The following is a 17,355-nucleotide window of genomic DNA, read 5'->3' as shown; positions in this document are numbered from 1 at the left end:
TCTCTCTCTCTCTCTCTCTCTCTCTCTCTCTCTCTCTCTCTCTCTCTCTCTCTCTCTCTCTCTCTCTCTCTCTTGTTAAAATTTGGGGCTTTATCTCTTTTCCCTTTCTGCCTATTCTCCATTCTCTCTTCCCTTCGTTCTCTCCTCCTTTAACGATCTCCCTCCCTACTCACTTCTTCCCTAGTCTTTCCAAATGAGTTGGTAAGTAATATGAAAATTAAGGTTACTCACATAATAATATTTCATCCAACTGACTTGTATTTTTGTCGAATTTTCCTCTTGTTTTTTTCAAATGTCGGGGCTTATCTTGCTCTCTTTAGTCTGGAAAAATCCACGATTGATATGAAAATGTCGGATTGGAAACGTTTATAACTTATAACAAGGATTAGGAAAAAGAAAATTGATAGTCCATTTACTTGTAACTCTGTGCACTTATTGGTGGAGATAACAGAACTCCCAATTACTTTATACTCTTGGCAGTGTTATTGTTAGTGGAGATGACACAACAGAAAAAAAGAGAAATGCAGTTGATCATTATAAGATAACTGTTGGGTTCTAAACTTGCTTGTAGGAAATAAACTTATTGGAAAGGAAAACTTGTTGGAAATGTACTTGTTGGAAGGAAAAAAGGAACTTTATTTGAAGGAAAATTGGGATATACAGGATTTGGACATTTTTCTTAAAAATCTTAGATTTTTTCTTACTGCTTTGGGAAACACTAAACAACTTGGTTGCCTAGTAACATGATGTAAACATCAGGCGGTCCGTTGATTGGAACCGAAAATTAGGCGGGTAGTTCATCAGTACCGAACAATAACAAAAAATAATACAAGATACAAGTAAATTTATTGGTGAGAAACATAATAATAGTAAAGAAGAAGAAGAAGAAAGAAGGACAAGAAGAAGACGAAGGAGAAGGAAGGAGGAACAAGAAGAATGGAGGAGTTGCAATCGGGAAAATATTATCTATTAATAATAGGTTGATTCCTACGTAAAAAGTTGTGAAAAATCCAAATCTGAGGTCCAAACTCCGAAAAAGTAACTTTAAAGGAGTCTTTTTATTAGACATCAACTTGGCACGTTTAGGATGAACCAAAAAGACAAAAGAAAGGAAGACATTGGACTGACAGACCTAAGTCTCCGAGACAGTCGAAAGTTGAAACTCTCACACGCTAGATGGTCTGAAGACTGAAAGTCTTCCCGCAACACACGTTCCAACTTCAGACAGCCTAAGAATGAATGGCCGGTCTGATGGCTGATTGCCTGAGCCTGTGGCATTTTCTGCCTCTGAAACAGTTCCTGTTACAGCGTTACTATTTGATGTGACATGCGGTATGCAACAAATAAAACATCATTGGAGAAACGTGCATTCCGCACAAATGCACACACATTCGCACTTACAAAGGAAATTAAAAATCAAACAAAACTTCTCACTCATGTAATGGAAATTCAATAGCAAATACCAGTGGCGTATCCTATATGAAATATAGGAAACCATGGCTTCCCTTCCTCCCTACGCCCCTACGTACCAAACCTACCATTTAGCGAAAATGGTGACTATTCAACCTGATCACCAGGAGATACATAGATGTTGTTGTTATTGTTGTAGCGGCTTCAGTTGTAGCCGAATGGTGATGTCAGAATAAAGAAAAGCTGTCTTTTTTATCTGCCATACACCCCAGCGGGGTGATGGTCTCTAGTCATGTTTAATTGGCATGTCCTGAACCGCAGTCAACCATCGTGAGGACTTGTGCTTATTCTTTAAAAGCATAGAGAACCCTTTGCAGAACTGCCAGCTAGCTACCTAGCTAGGCTGGTTAGGGTTATAGCCGTTCTCCTCCGTTTATAGTGTCACAGCTAGACACTAGTCTACTCTCTGTTTAACGTCCCCTAGCCAGACTTCCAGCAGATAGATATACATATTGTATATTATACTGTTTATGAAAATTAGTCGTGTGTTTGACAGGTTAGGTAGGTAACGCAAATTTTCAAGACAAGCAACTTTTTTGTCGGTAACGAGAGACAAAAAACAAGAAGAAGAAAAAAAATCCAGTCAAAGTTTCAGTTTGCAGACTTCTGACTTCCCTATGGAAAAGCTCACTTTGAAAGATTCGACTTCCCCTTTTGAAAATCTCATCACACGCTACTGCCAAATACCTATCTATACATTATGCTATACGCTATAATTCGCTTGTAATATTTGTACTGTAGACGTCAGTGTAAACACACTTTACATACTCTATGTGGAAAGTTGGATTTTTTGTGTTGCGGGAAATTACTTTGCAATAAGAGTCAGTATGAATGAATGTAATTTATAAATGTATAGCACCACGCGTTGCGTGTCCTTTCAATAGCGTGTATCCAATTAAAAATTAATCTTTTGGAAAGATAAATAAACACCTGTGGCCTAAGGCATTAACCTCACGCAAAACCGGTGGTTATCTTCAAAAGTAGGCTATAATTAAATTTACTAACACCTACATCCTTCATTACATAAAGTAGATAAGTACCTATTGAGAGTTATACATAGAGGTAACACCTTTGAGCCTCTTTAGAAGTTGACTCAGAGAGTCATCATCACATGTGTACAGACATCTAAAACTTCGAAATTTCTCTCCTTTGGACCTGAAAGTTCACTGACCCTTTAGATTGGAAATCTTGTTAAGGAAGCAAAAATAGAAAGCAAAAATCCCCAGTAGATCTGTTGCGCTTACTTGGGTGATGTTTCAAAGTCATAGAGCAGGAAAAATGAGGACCAACGGAATTTTTCTTTTTCTTCTACGAATTCTAGATCCCGAGATAAATCGATTTAAAAAATACCGGTAATTTGTAAAGTTTGACGTCACGACATACGCTCCCGTAGGCGATGACGTCATAATTCATGACTCCCGCTTCGTTTGTTTGTGCGCAAGCGTTTCTGCGCATTTTTAGGTTAAGTCTGACGTCACAACTCTTTGAACTTTTTCAATAGAACGGCAATTAAAAATTGAATTTTCGACCTTTTAAAGTTACTTTCTCGGAGTTTTGACCTCAGATTTGAATTTTTCGAGAATAATGTCTTATTTTTTGTGCCTTTCGACCCTCTTCATTTGAGATGTAAAAGCTTTGTTTCGGAAAGATTAATAAAATTGTGCTTGATTCTAACAAACAATACTTAATAATAAATTGTTCTAAGTATTTACGCTTAAAAGAACTTTTTATTTTATTATGAATCGGAGAATATATCTAATAATCAACTTGTATAAATAATTATTTATGCAAGTAGTAGATACATGATATAAATTATGTACGAGTTCATAATAAGATGATAATAAGATTTATTAATAAAGTCTTCGTCGTCTCTCAGAATGGTACCCTTTTTGATAATAAGATAAGGAATAGGTATTTTATTGTAGAGCTTTGGTACCTGCAAATCCTTATACACAATGTACCTACTTACCTAAATAGGTACAAGAGAATTGGGAGACGAGACACTAGTTTATTTTTTCTTAGAAGATATTTTACTTTTTCAAACGTTGAAGATATATCTACAACCTGCCTACCTCCGGATATACCTACGAGTAGTATTTTAAATCTATTTCAAATATGTACATAAGAAAGAATGGAATTGAATGGACTTTGATTGTTTGCTTTCCTTGCAGGGATTTTGATTTCGAAGGTTAGATTTTAGGTGATTGTTGCTATTGTACCGCAAGTATTTTTATAGAAGGTGAGTCAGTCAGTTCGTAAGGTACTCGGGGTTTATTGTTTCGGGAGACTCGAGGAAAATTAAAGAATTGAAAGAAGAGGATGAAGGAAAAGAAGAAGGAAGTGAAGGTAAAGAAGACAAGGAGGAGAAAGTGTGTAGGAGTGGCAGATAGTATCACAGGAGTAGGAAATTAATATTTTCTGATTGAATTATAAAAAAAGTTCTGTGTACCTACATCATATTGCACAGTTTAAATGTCACGGAAATGTGAGAAGGGCAGAGAATGAAAGAGAAAGATCTTATGAAGTTTAATTAACTAATAATATTATCAGAAATGTCAGTGGTGTTATTAGAGTTGTATGAGATCATATTCAGCTGTACAAAAAGAATATTTTTTCGTGTAAAATAGCTCTATGTAGGTATTACATACTATGTAGGTATTTCGTGTAAAATAGCTCTATGTAGGTAGGTATTACATAAAGGCAGCCATGCAAGCTCCGACTATCTCAAAACCCAATTGAATAAAACTTTTTATACCAAAAAGCAAAATTGTGTTAACCTCAGCACCTTGAGCACTTAGATGTCACACCATGTCTTTAATATAACTCCCACACAGCTTGAGGAGCACATTGAAATGAATCGACGCAGAGTGCCTGTACCTACTACCTATTCAATTCTATATTGGGAACCTTTTTGCAAGGTTCACTTAATCTCAAAGAAACGGGTATTGATAGAAAATAAGGTAAAAAAAGATCCCTTGAAAAATTGCAAAGTGGAAAATTCTTCTTTCTTGCGTTGAGAAAAAAAATGGATTTAAAATACTACTCGTATATCCGGAGGTAGGCAGGTTGTAGATATATCTTCAACGTTTGAAAAAGTAAAATATCTTCTAAGAAAAAATAAACTAGTGTCTCGTCTCCCAATTCTCTTGTACCTATTTAGGTAAGTAGGTACATTGTGTATAAGGATTTGCAGGTACCAAAGCTCTACAATAAAACTCGTCTCCCAATTCTCTTGTACCTATTTAGGTAAGTAGGTACATTGTGTATAAGGATTTGCAGGTACCAAAGCTCTACAATAAAATACCATCCGTCGAGAATTACTGGTGGTTCAGTGAACTGTGGAACTCAAGGAAAATGGTCTTCACGGGGTCGAATGAGGAAAGTAAAAAGGGTTCGTTTGCTTTAGGAACGGCTGTCTTTCTCCTATCCTGTCTTCCTTACTTCGCTTTCGGGACAATGCCGATGGGACCTCAACAGTTGTTCTTCATTCTATCAATTTTTTTTTTTTTTTTAAAAAAAAGGTACCTATCCGTTCTAATGAAAAAGTTCAAAGAGTTGTGACGTCAGATTTCACGTCAAAATGTGCAGAAACGCTTGCGCACAAACAAACGAAGCGGAAGTAATAAATTATGACGTCATCGCCTACGGGAGCGTATGCCGTGACGTCAAACTTCACGATTTACCGGTATTTTAAAAATCGATTTATCTCGGGATCTGGAAGTCGTAGAAGAAAAAGAAAAATTCCGTTGGTCCTCATTTTTCCTGCTCTGTGACTTTGCAATACCCAAGTAAGCGCAACTGATCTATTGGAAGAGCAGGAAAGAGAAACAGATGGGAAGAGTGGAGAGGAAAATGAGGTGGTTTTTTGTCGAGAAAAGAAGGGTAATAGACGAGGTATAAGTAAACAGAGATAGTTGATGCGTGAAATGTTTGCATGGTGTATTAGAAAGCTTACTCGTCTTGGTAATAGATATCCGTCGAGAATTACTGGTGGTTCAGTGAACTGTGGAACTCAAGGAAAATGGTCTTCACGGGGTCGAATGAGGAAAGTAAAAAGGGTCCGTTTGCTTTAGGAACGGCTGTCTTTCTCATATCCTGTCTTCCTTACTTCGCTTTCGGGACAATGCCGATGGGACCTCAACAGTTGCTCTTCATTCTATCAAACTTTTTTTTTGGAAAAAAGGTACCTACTTTGTCCTTAAAAGACTTGAAATTTGGTATGTAGTTCACAAATGTGACAAGGATGCAACACAAAACGTTTGGTTAAAATAGGTGCTGCCATTGGCGGTATTTTGACCGTTTTTTGGCGATCATTTGCATGATACAAATTTCTTGACCCCGCCGGGAATCGAACCCGGGTCTCCCGCGTGCAAGGCGAGCGAAGTGACCATTACGCCATGGGAGCTGACTACATCAGAAATAAAAGGAACATCAAACTTGTTCATGTTCAGCCCGCGTGCAAGGCGAGCGAAGTGACCATTACGCCATGGGAGCTGACTACATCAGAAATAAAAGGAACATCAAACTTGTTCATGTTCAACCCTGTAACAGGCATAAATGTTACAACAGAACACCCAAATAAGCACCATTCAATAGGATGAGGAAAGTCGTGTGATGTTCACACCAGATTTTCCCTCCGCCTCCTAAGTTCAACCCTGTAACAGGCAGGAAAAGGAAAATTGTTAACCCATGAAATGACGTAGGAAATAAAAATGCTGGATATCTAAATAGGTAGGTAATCTAAACATTCTAAACGTCACATCTCTCGTCTTTCGACCTTTGAAACAAATATGTTGTGACAAGTGCATGCTTCGATAGTGTAAAATGAAAATGACCGTGTTGACAATTTTCCTTTTTCAAAACGAATCCGAAAATACCTTTTAACCGGCAGACGTTTTCGTAGGAAAATTATTTAACTGAAGACAATTTTCCTTTTTCAAAACGAATCCGAAAATACCTTTTAACCGGCAGACGTTTTCGTAGGAAAATTATTTAACTGAAAAAAAAAATCATATTTGATTGATGCTTCATTTTTAATCGGAGTTGAAACCTAATTAATTTAATCTGTCCCAAATTAATCATCCTACGTAAGGTACTTTCTGGTAGGTAGGTGCCTGTATTAGATGCATTATCACTTTGGATGAATTTGTAACGCCCATTATTTCAAATAAATATTTACTAGCATTTTTCTTATAGATCTTTTGTTAGAGATAGGATATTTTGTACGCAATTTTTCCCCCCAAGAAAACTTCAACTTCAGTAGTAAACACATATCATAAACTTCAACTTCAAATGTATTTACGTTCCGAAGCAGGATACCTCTTTTTTCTAGTTGAAGTTTTTAGGTTTTCACGCAACAGGGCGGAATAAATAAAAACTTTTTTTTTAATTTTTAATAATTAATTTTGTATCTATACAAAGCTACTATCTACCTACGTATTTAAAAGTATGCAGCGAGAAGAAAGTATGTTTTTATTAAAAAACACCAAGCTGAAAATATTTCTAACTTTGTATGTAATGAAACTATTTGGAGGTTTGCCTTATCGAATAAATTCAAGCAATTTCGCCAACCCCAGTGAGTATTATGTTTAGGTTCCAGACGCCTTGTGTCTGTCCTAGTTTTAAGATATGGACTGTTTAGAATTTTAGATTATAAGTAATTTCCTATATTTAGTAGTCACCGTAATAGGATTAGATTTAGGAACCCTAAACCCTACTTGAGATTTGGAGTTTTATAAAACGAACAAGTGACAATAGAGTGTGCGACTCTGTGGAACGTCATTGTCATGTATTTATACTATGTATTTTATGATTGAACGGGATAAAGTGACTTCTCCCTATCATCCCGGAACCAGCATTTTGAAAGTATAGCTATCTTAATTGAATAACAGAAAACGGTTCCTACATTGTACACTTCACACTTTTGGTTAAAATTAGGAACCAGCATTTTGAAAGTATAGCTATCTTAATTGAATAACAGAAAACGGTTCCTACATTGTACACTTCACACTTTTGGTTAAAATTTTGGTGATGGTGATGGTGATGGTGATGGTGATGGTGATGGTGATGGTGATGGTGATGGTGATGGTGATGGTGATGGTGATGGTGATGGTGATGGTGATGGTGATGGTGATGGTGATGGTGATGGTGATGGTGATGGTGATGGTGATGGTGATGGTGATGGTGATGGTGATGGTGATGGTGATGGTGATGGTGATGGTGATGGTGATGGTGATGGTGATGGTGATGGTGATGGTGATGGTGATGGTGATGGTGATGGTGATGGTGATGGTGATGGTGATGGTGATGGTGATGGTGATGGTGATGGTGATGGTGATGGTGATGGTGATGGTGATGGTGATGGTGATGGTGATGGTGATGGTGATGGTGATGGTGATGGTGATGGTGATGGTGATGGTGATGGTGATGGTGATGGTGATGGTGATGGTGATGGTGATGGTGATGGTGATGGTGATGGTGATGGTGATGGTGATGGTGATGGTGATGGTGATGGTGATGGTGATGGTGATGGTGATGGTGATGGTGATGGTGATGGTGATGGTGATGGTGATGGTGATGGTGATGGTGATGGTGATGGTGATGGTGATGGTGATGGTGATGGTGATGGTGATGGTGATGGTGATGGTGATGGTGATGGTGATGGTGATGGTGATGGTGATGGTGATGGTGATGGTGATGGTGATGGTGATGGTGATGGTGATGGTGATGGTGATGGTGATGGTGATGGTGATGGTGATGGTGATGGTGATGGTGATGGTGATGGTGATGGTGATGGTGATGGTGATGGTGATGGTGATGGTGATGGTGATGGTGATGGTGATGGTGATGGTGATGGTGATGGTGATGGTGATGGTGATGGTGATGGTGATGGTGATGGTGATGGTGATGGTGATGGTGATGGTGATGGTGATGGTGATGGTGATGGTGATGGTGATGGTGATGGTGATGGTGATGGTGATGGTGATGGTGATGGTGATGGTGATGGTGATGGTGATGGTGATGGTGATGGTGATGGTGATGGTGATGGTGATGGTGATGGTGATGGTGATGGTGATGGTGATGGTGATGGTGATGGTGATGGTGATGGTGATGGTGATGGTGATGGTGATGGTGATGGTGATGGTGATGGTGATGGTGATGGTGATGGTGATGGTGATGGTGATGGTGATGGTGATGGTGATGGTGATGGTGATGGTGATGGTGATGGTGATGGTGATGGTGATGGTGATGGTGATGGTGATGGTGATGGTGATGGTGATGGTGATGGTGATGGTGATGGTGATGGTGATGGTGATGGTGATGGTGATGGTGATGGTGATGGTGATGGTGATGGTGATGGTGATGGTGATGGTGATGGTGATGGTGATGGTGATGGTGATGGTGATGGTGATGGTGATGGTGATGGTGATGGTGATGGTGATGGTGATGGTGATGGTGATGGTGATGGTGATGGTGATGGTGATGGTGATGGTGATGGTGATGATAGGTAAATAACATAATCATTATGGTAGGTACTTCGCCTAGGTACCTACTTTTATAAAATAAGGAAAGTAATAGTAGGTAAATAACATCATCATCTAGGTACTTCGCCTTTTCCCATATTGGCGTTTATAGTCGGTCCACCTATCTACACCATTGGTGTTTTTTCGTCAGGATGAACCAACTTGGTTTTGGCCATAGGCGGCGATATGGGGGGGGCTTGGGGAGCTTAAGCCCCCCCAAAGTTATCAGGGCCTCTTACACTAGATAAAATTGGATTTCAGAATAATAATCCAAAACACCATTTTTTACTTTCCTTAAGGAAAGTAATGTAATCGGGTCAAATTTTCGATAGTCAGTTTTTGATGCCAAAACACGTTTTGAGGTCCCTAGACCCTAAATCCAAAGTTTCAGCCATGGGTCCGTGTGTGTATCTGTGTGTCTGTCTGTCTGTAAACAAAATATCTCGAGAACGGTAAGGGGTCTGGCTAGGGGACGTTAAACAGAGAGTAGACTAGCGTCTGGCTGTGGGACTATAAACAGGGAGGAGAACAGCTAACCCTAACCAGCCTAGCTAGCTGGCAGTTTCAAAGGGTTCTCCCTGCTTTTAAAGACTAAGCCCAAGTCCTCACGATGGTTGACTGCGGTTCAGGACGAGCCAATTAAACATGGCTAGAGACCATCACCCCGGTGTATGGCAGATACAAAAAGATGTCTTTTCTTTACTTTGCCAACACCATTCGGCGAAAGCTAAAGCCGCTACAACAACAACAACAACATATACTCGTAGGTACCAAGATCCTTAAATTCGTAGAAGCTTAACCCATCCTTTAGGGCTGTTTGCCCCTACACCCAAGACTCTGAGTGGGCTTTTTGTGTATTGAGTTAAGCCTGGTATACCAAAGTTCTATCGTTATTTCATTACTGGATGTGTCTATCAGGTTCCTAACCGAAGCGTTCTACAGCCCCAGCAAGTCATCCACCTTCTCCATATTTCAGTCCATTGTATTTCTCATCTCTGTAGTGGGCAAGTTTGTCTACCTCTGCTATCGATGTAACCGTGTCGTCCAAGAAGTAAGTAGAGGTGTACCTATTTGATCCAATAAATTATGGCCTGAAGAGTCATACAACACCTATGAATCAGGGCCATATTTACCTATTAACCAGTCCCCCTCCCTCCCTCGAGCTTTGTTTTTCTCCCTTACTGTAGGCCAGACTCCGAAAATTTGAAGCATATCCAAAATGATAAATAGAGGATCTAGTGTTGTACATTGCCTTAGAATCCTTACATTCTTTCCCACGTAACCTTAGCTCCTTTCTCCTTCTATCTCACTCCCTTTCCTTCCCAAATCTCTAGGGACAGCACCGCAGCACCCCAATTAAGAACTACATATGTACAACATAAAGTTTGCCGCTACCTAGGTACTCGCCATTTATTATTCTTGTTAACATATGTTGTACCTAAATTATGTTTGGTACGGTACCACTCATGTAAACATGTATTTATATTTACGTATGGATGATGGTCCTTGTCACAAATTGTTCAAATAGGTAGCACGTGGACCGTTATAATTGGAATTTCAAACAAAAGAGAGGTACTTATCTGGATTCGGTATACATTTCTCTCCCAAATATGTACATAAGAAAGAATGGAATTGAATGGACTTTGATTGTTTGCTTTCCTTGCAGGGATTTTGATTTCGAAGGTTAGATTTTGGGTGATTGTTGCTATTGTACCGCAAGTATTTTTATAGAATAGAAGGTGAGTCAGTCAGTTCGTAAGGTACTCGGGGTTTATTGTTTCGGGAGACTCGAGGAAAATTAAAGAATTGAAAGAAGAAGGAAGTGAAGGTAAAGAAGACAAGGAGGAGAAAGTGTGTAGGAGTGGCAGATAGTATCACAGGAGTAGGAAATTAATATTTTCTGATTGAATTATAAAAAATGTTCTGTGTACCTACATCATATTGCACAGTTTAAATGTCACGGAAATGTGAGAAGGGCAGAGAATGAAAGAGAAAGATCTTATGAAGTTTAATTAAATAATAATATTATCAGAAATGTCAGTGGTGTTATTAGAGTTGTATGAGATCATATTCAGCTGTACAAAAAGAGTGTTTTTTCGTGTAAAATAGCTCTATGTAGGTATTACATAAAGGCAGCCACGCAAGCTCCGACTATCTCAAAATAGAATCATAAAATTTAATGCACCCTAGTAATTAAAAAATTGACAAGTACCTACATAATATTGTATTTGGTAGTACAGAAACGGACTAAACTATTTGGTCATAGGGTAAGTGTACCATTTATTCGCCCACCTAAAAAACGTACCATTTATTGGCCCACCTGTACCATACGCCACATAAGTCTGAACTGGACGAACTTTTTCAAGATCCAATTTCATCAAAAGAAAGGGCTTAAAGACTGTTATCGAACCAGTGCTATTCAAAAATTGTAGTCATAAAAACAAAAATTAGAAAAATAAATGTGGGCAGGTGGGCCAATAAATGGTACATTTTTTAAGTGGGCGAATAAATGGTACACTTACCCTATATGTACCTAGGTAGGGAGGTAGGTTTTTATGATGTAATTGATGTCAGTGTCAGATGAATTTATTTGATTAGCTTTCGAACTTATTCAAAGAAGGTATCTCAAATTTATGAATCTCTTTTCTTAGAGCGTTCAAATTAATAACTCCCTCTAAACTCATAAAGCCCAGAAATTCCAAGTAATTATGAATGCCTTACTAATTAATCATGTGAGATTATAAAAGCGTTGCACACTGTATTTTCCCATTTTCTGTTTTCCTTTTGAACTGAAAATTGTGATCTTTTGAAATTTGAAACACATTTTTTGTGACATTTCAAAGTCATCTTAGAATTTCAACATTTTTCCTTTCTTTTTTCTTCTTGTCTTTTTGCCCTCATCTTTCGGTGACATTTTATCGTCATTTTAAAACAAGATAGGTACATTAAAAATAAAAAAAAGGAAAGAAAAAATTAGATAAATAAAAGTGAGGAATAAAATTGCAATTAAAGACATCAATCTAAAACCATGGATATTTGCAATCTTTTTTGTATTCAGGGGACTCTGAAACGGATATTTCCACCCATTTCCCGATTTCGAAAATTTGGACCGATTGCAATACTTTCTCATTACCTACATAGTGTAATAGTATAGCTTCACAATCGGTTCTTATTGTAATAAAAAGTAACAGGTAGAAATTCGTACATTGTAAACCATTTGTACATCCCAAGAATCGAACTTGTATCTTCTCACCATACACGCCCCACAAGCTACACGTGCTCTAGAGACCTTGACAATGTCAGCAATTAGCAGCTTTATTCTTCTTTGGGTGTTCTTATTTCATGTCACATTCATAATCTTATTAGTAACATGACCTAGCTCTCAAATTGAGATGCAGGCCTGTTAATAGCACATGGTAAAAGGGGCAGACAGAATTTTTTAGGAACTACTTTTTTACCTATAGAGGTAACTGTGAGGTTTGATAGAGGGAACTGTAACTGCAAAGGTCTTATCGTCCCGACTACGGGCCAATATAAGAACCCTCCCTGATTAGGGTTTCGGTTTGAAAAGAAAGAAAAGACACGTTGTATGAAGACAAGTGTACCGAAATGAAGTACAATATTGAGTCACGTGACGATACGAATGATGATGATGATGATGATGATGATGATGATGATGATGATGATGATGATGATGATGATGATGATGATGATGATGATGATAATAATAATGATGAGTGGAATATGAAACTCGTAGGAAGGAGAAAGTAGGGAGACTAGGTGGGTAGGGATCAGGATATTCTTCCTTCTATTCGGATAATGAGAAGACGAAGGCTGACTGTCTAGATGTGGGGAGACCTTGACATGAAAAACAGATAATACCGGCAACAGGGATGAGGTCAGAAAGCTCTAATAAAGGATTCGAAAGCTGTAACAAAGGATTCAGTAAGCTGTAACAAAGGATTCAGTAAGCTGTAATAAAGGATTTGGAAAGCTGTAAGAGAGCTATAGAATGTATGATCTCTAAGCTGTAAAAGAGGTATAGAACGTATGATGTCTAGAATGTTGCTATAGAATTTATGATGAAAAACTTAAAATCAACATGTTTTCAAGAAACGAGGTTACAATTTGTGACATGAGGAAAATGAGATCTTCCTCATTCTTTAATCTTTTCAATACAATTTCAACAAGTATTATGTACATATGTAGAAAAGTTCAGGGTTCCGCAAAGATGTTCACCTTTTGAAAAGGGTTCCGCGGGCCAAACTAATTAAGAAACACTGGTCTTTTCCAATTCTGTTTATTGCCTGTAGGTACCTACCGTCCATCGTCCGTCCATGTTGGTTGATTTTAAATTCTGTTGATTTCCAATTCTGTTTATTGCCTGTAGGTACCTACCGTCCATCGTCCGTCCATGTTGGTTGATTTTAAATTCTGTTGAAAAAAAAAAAACTGTTGGAAGTATTCTATGACAAAACTTTTGAACATTTTCAGTTTCTAACCAAAAGTGTCGCTCAATCATCATACCTACTTATCATTTTGGGTTTGGAGTTTTAGAGGGTACCACATGTGTCAATATTTGATATAAAAAACGATTAAACCACCCATTACTTTCATACATACTTGGTGTTGAAATCTACAAGTCCTTTGGCTTAGAGAAAGTTTCGGTGTTGGAATCTACAAGGCCTTTGGCTTGGAGAAAGTTTCGGTGTTGGAATCTACAAGGCCTTTGACTTGGAGAAAGTTTCGGTTTTGGAATCTACAAGGCCTTTGGCTTGGAGAAAGTTTCGGTGTTGGAATCTACAAGGCCTTTGACTTGGAGAAAGTTTCGGTTTTGGAATCTACAAGGCCTTTGGCTTGGAGAAAGTTTCGGTGTTGGAATCTACAAGGCCTTTGACTTGGAGAAAGTTTCGGTTTTGGAATCTACAAGGCCTTTGGCTTGGAGAAAGTTTCGGTGTTGGAATCTACAAGGCCTTTGACTTGGAGAAAGTTTCGGTTTTGGAATCTACAAGGCCTTTGGCTTGGAGAAAGTTTCGGTGTTGGAATCTACAAGGCCTTTGACTTGGAGAAAGTTTCGGTTTTGGAATCTACAAGGCCTTTGGCTTGGAGAAAGTTTCGGTGTTGGAATCTACAAGGCCTTTGACTTGGAGAAAGTTTCGGTTTTGGAATCTACAAGGCCTTTGGCTTGGAGAAAGTTTCGGTGTTGGAATCTACAAGGCCTTTGACTTGGAGAAAGTTTCGGTTTTGGAATCTACAAGGCCTTTGGCTTGGAGAAAGTTTCGGTGTTGGAATCTACAAGGCCTTTGACTTGGAGAAAGTTTCGGTTTTGGAATCTACAAGGCCTTTGGCTTGGAGAAAGTTTCGGTGTTGGAATCTACAAGGCCTTTGACTTGGAGAAAGTTTCGGTTTTGGAATCTACAAGGCCTTTGGCTTGGAGAAAGTTTCGGTGTTGGAATCTACAAGGCCTTTGACTTGGAGAAAGTTTCGGTTTTGGAATCTACAAGGCCTTTGGCTTGGAGAAAGTTTCGGTGTTGGAATCTACAAGGCCTTTGACTTGGAGAAAGTTTCGGTTTTGGAATCTACAAGGCCTTTGGCTTGGAGAAAGTTTCGGTGTTGGAATCTACAAGGCCTTTGACTTGGAGAAAGTTTCGGTTTTGGAATCTACAAGGCCTTTGGCTTGGAGAAAGTTTCGGTGTTGGAATCTACAAGGCCTTTGACTTGGAGAAAGTTTCGGTTTTGGAATCTACAAGGCCTTTGGCTTGGAGAAAGTTTCGGTGTTGGAATCTACAAGGCCTTTGACTTGGAGAAAGTTTCGGTTTTGGAATCTACAAGGCCTTTGGCTTGGAGAAAGTTTCGGTGTTGGAATCTACAAGGCCTTTGACTTGGAGAAAGTTTCGGTTTTGGAATCTACAAGGCCTTTGGCTTGGAGAAAGTTTCGGTGTTGGAATCTACAAGGCCTTTGACTTGGAGAAAGTTTCTATCCATAAAATATTTTTAAATGATAAAATTATGTAAAAAAAAGACAACAGTGGGATTCGAACCCCCACCCCACCCGCTCATCGTTTATTCAAAGATCACACTCCTTACCACTCGGACACTCCGACTTTTGACTCTACGAAGTGCAAAACTTCCTTATTAATCAACTCGAGCGATATTTTAGAATTTTTCCCCTAAAAATCACTCTTTTATCAAATTTAAGGCTGAAGGGGCCCTTTGGGGGCCTTGAAAATATGAAAAGGCACACCTACCACTCACGAGAAAAAAAATGAGCCATCAACCATCAAAATCGGTCCAGTGGTTTAGGCTGTAGAGCGGTCAACGTCAAAGAAGAAGCGGAAGCAGAAGCAGCAGCAGCAGCAGCAGAAAATGATGAAAAATTTGACGTTTTTCAAAGTCAAATATCTCCGGCTAAACTTAACTGATTTTGATGATTTTTTTTTTCAACTTGGTCTACTTTCATGCCCCAACACACACGCGCAATCCGTTTTCTTCCATCATTTGTAGTTGTCCCCCTACAACTACCTGAAAACGGCTACTTTCCCTGTCGCGTATAATATCTCTAGTAGCGCGGTCAAACTTTCTTGACTTGGCGGGGCGGAGCGCTACCGCGCTCCTTAATACGGAAGACGCAATGAAAATTCAAATGTTATACATATTTCTGCCGTAGTACTTACAATATCCTAACTTAAATGTTATACATAGGGGTATTTCAACCGTAATACTTACAACTTGCAATATCCTTGTGCGTTTCAGGAGGAGAACTCACTCATTTGCATTAACAGTCTGCTTTTGAAAGCTCGAAGTCACAAGGATACCCAGGCAGTCTCAGTGGTATGTTCTTAGTAAGGAAGGCCACTCACTGTCAGGTAGACCTGACAGGAACGGCCGAATAGGTCCACCTGTCAGGTACACCTGATACCTGATGAGCACACACACTATATCAGGTCTACCTGATAGTGAGCGGCAGGCATAACTCTTAAAGTATTTTCTCATAGATGTAACCATTCCGTTTCATAGGCTGGTTTAATTGGCACATCCACTAACATTGACTGTGGTGGAGGTATTAAGCATGGTCTGATTAGCAAGTCTCCTAATAAGTAATATTGACGAGCATGGTGAAAAAATGGTACATCCACTAATATTGGCTATGCGTATGGTGCAATTAGCACATCCTTTCGAAGTACGGTTTTGAATGAGCTGGATCTTTTTAATCCTGGTTGGTCTAAATTAACAAATCCTGTTGTTTCTTTCGTTTTAGTTGTCGGATTTTTTGGAGCAAGCCAAGGTGCGTCAGATCTCTTTCACCGCTTGTGGACTCTTCACGTTGAACCTGCGTCTTGTATGTACGGTAAGTGAAATGATGTGTACCTACTGTCATTACAAAGGTATAATATGTCTGGCTCGGCTACGTTAAACAGGTAGTAGACCAGCTCAGTTTGACTGGGGGACTTTCAACAGGGAGTATGCCAGCCTGAATTTCCCTTGCTAAAGAAATAGCAAAGGTTGAGTATGAAGAGCATCCACTCGTAAAATTTGTAGCCAAAACCAAATGTCAGCCCAAAGCAATCACCTTAGTTAGGACTGATTGAGAGACTGACGAGAAAGGCCGACCCCGTTTGTACACGGAAAAAGGCGAAGAAAGAAGAATTCGGCAATTTCAAGAGTGTGTACGGTCATTACTATGTTTGGTTATGTGGTGTAGGTAATGACGTTAATTACAACGGTGTATGGTAAGTCTATCTTTGGTAGCATCATTTGTTTCGTTTCCCACTTTGTAATGCAATGTTTTTACAAAGTGGTTTTCTCCTTTCTTGTCTTCCTTCTCTTGTTCTCGACCTCCTGTCCACATCGCTTTCACACCAACTACTTTCTCTCCCTGTGAAAACTTGGTTAATTAGTTTTTGGAAGATTATGTGGCATCAATGGGGAAGAGAGAGAGAGAGAAACCTGTCATTAGCTTCCTCCTCAAATTAATGAAATGCATCCACTCGTAAAATTTGTAGCCAAAACCAAATGTCAGCCCAAAGCAATCACCTTAGTTAGGACTGATTGAGAGACTGACGAGAAACGCCGACCCCGTCTGTACACGAGAAAAGGCGAAGAAAGAAGAATTCGATAATTTCCAAGAGTGTGTACGGTCATTACTATGTTTGGTTATGTGGTGTAGGTAATGACGTCAATTACAACGGTGTATGGTAAGTCTATTTTTGGTAGCATCATGTGTTTCGTTTCCCACTTTGTAATGCAATGTTTTTACAAAGTGGTTTTCTCCTTTCTTGTCTTCCTTCTCTTGTTCTCTACCTCCTGTCTACATCGCTTTCACACCAACTACTTTCTCTCTCCCTGTGGAAACTTGGTTAAT

General features: G+C 39.1%; 1 protein-coding gene across 2 annotated transcripts in view; it reads left to right on the top strand.

The window, feature by feature from the left end:
• LOC108252199 (putative gustatory receptor 28b) overlaps positions 1-17,355 on the top strand; it is a 34,849-nt gene that overhangs the window by 15,735 nt on the left and 1,759 nt on the right. Inside the window, exons 3-5 of one of the 2 annotated variants that reach the window (XM_017443425.2) lie at positions 9,912-10,044; positions 15,747-15,824; positions 16,252-16,341. In XM_017443425.2, the coding sequence (XP_017298914.1) occupies positions 9,912-10,044; positions 15,747-15,824; positions 16,252-16,341 (301 nt within the window). The remainder of the gene's footprint in view (positions 1-9,911; positions 10,045-15,746; positions 15,825-16,251; positions 16,342-17,355) is intronic. The other variant, XM_017443426.2, reaches the window with a different exon arrangement.

Source organism: Diaphorina citri, unplaced genomic scaffold, assembly GCF_000475195.1.
Source record: "Diaphorina citri unplaced genomic scaffold, Diaci psyllid genome assembly version 1.1 scaffold332, whole genome shotgun sequence".
In the NCBI taxonomy this organism is placed as follows: domain Eukaryota; kingdom Metazoa; phylum Arthropoda; class Insecta; order Hemiptera; family Psyllidae; genus Diaphorina; species Diaphorina citri.
This window is presented reverse-complemented; position numbering and strand designations above follow the sequence as displayed.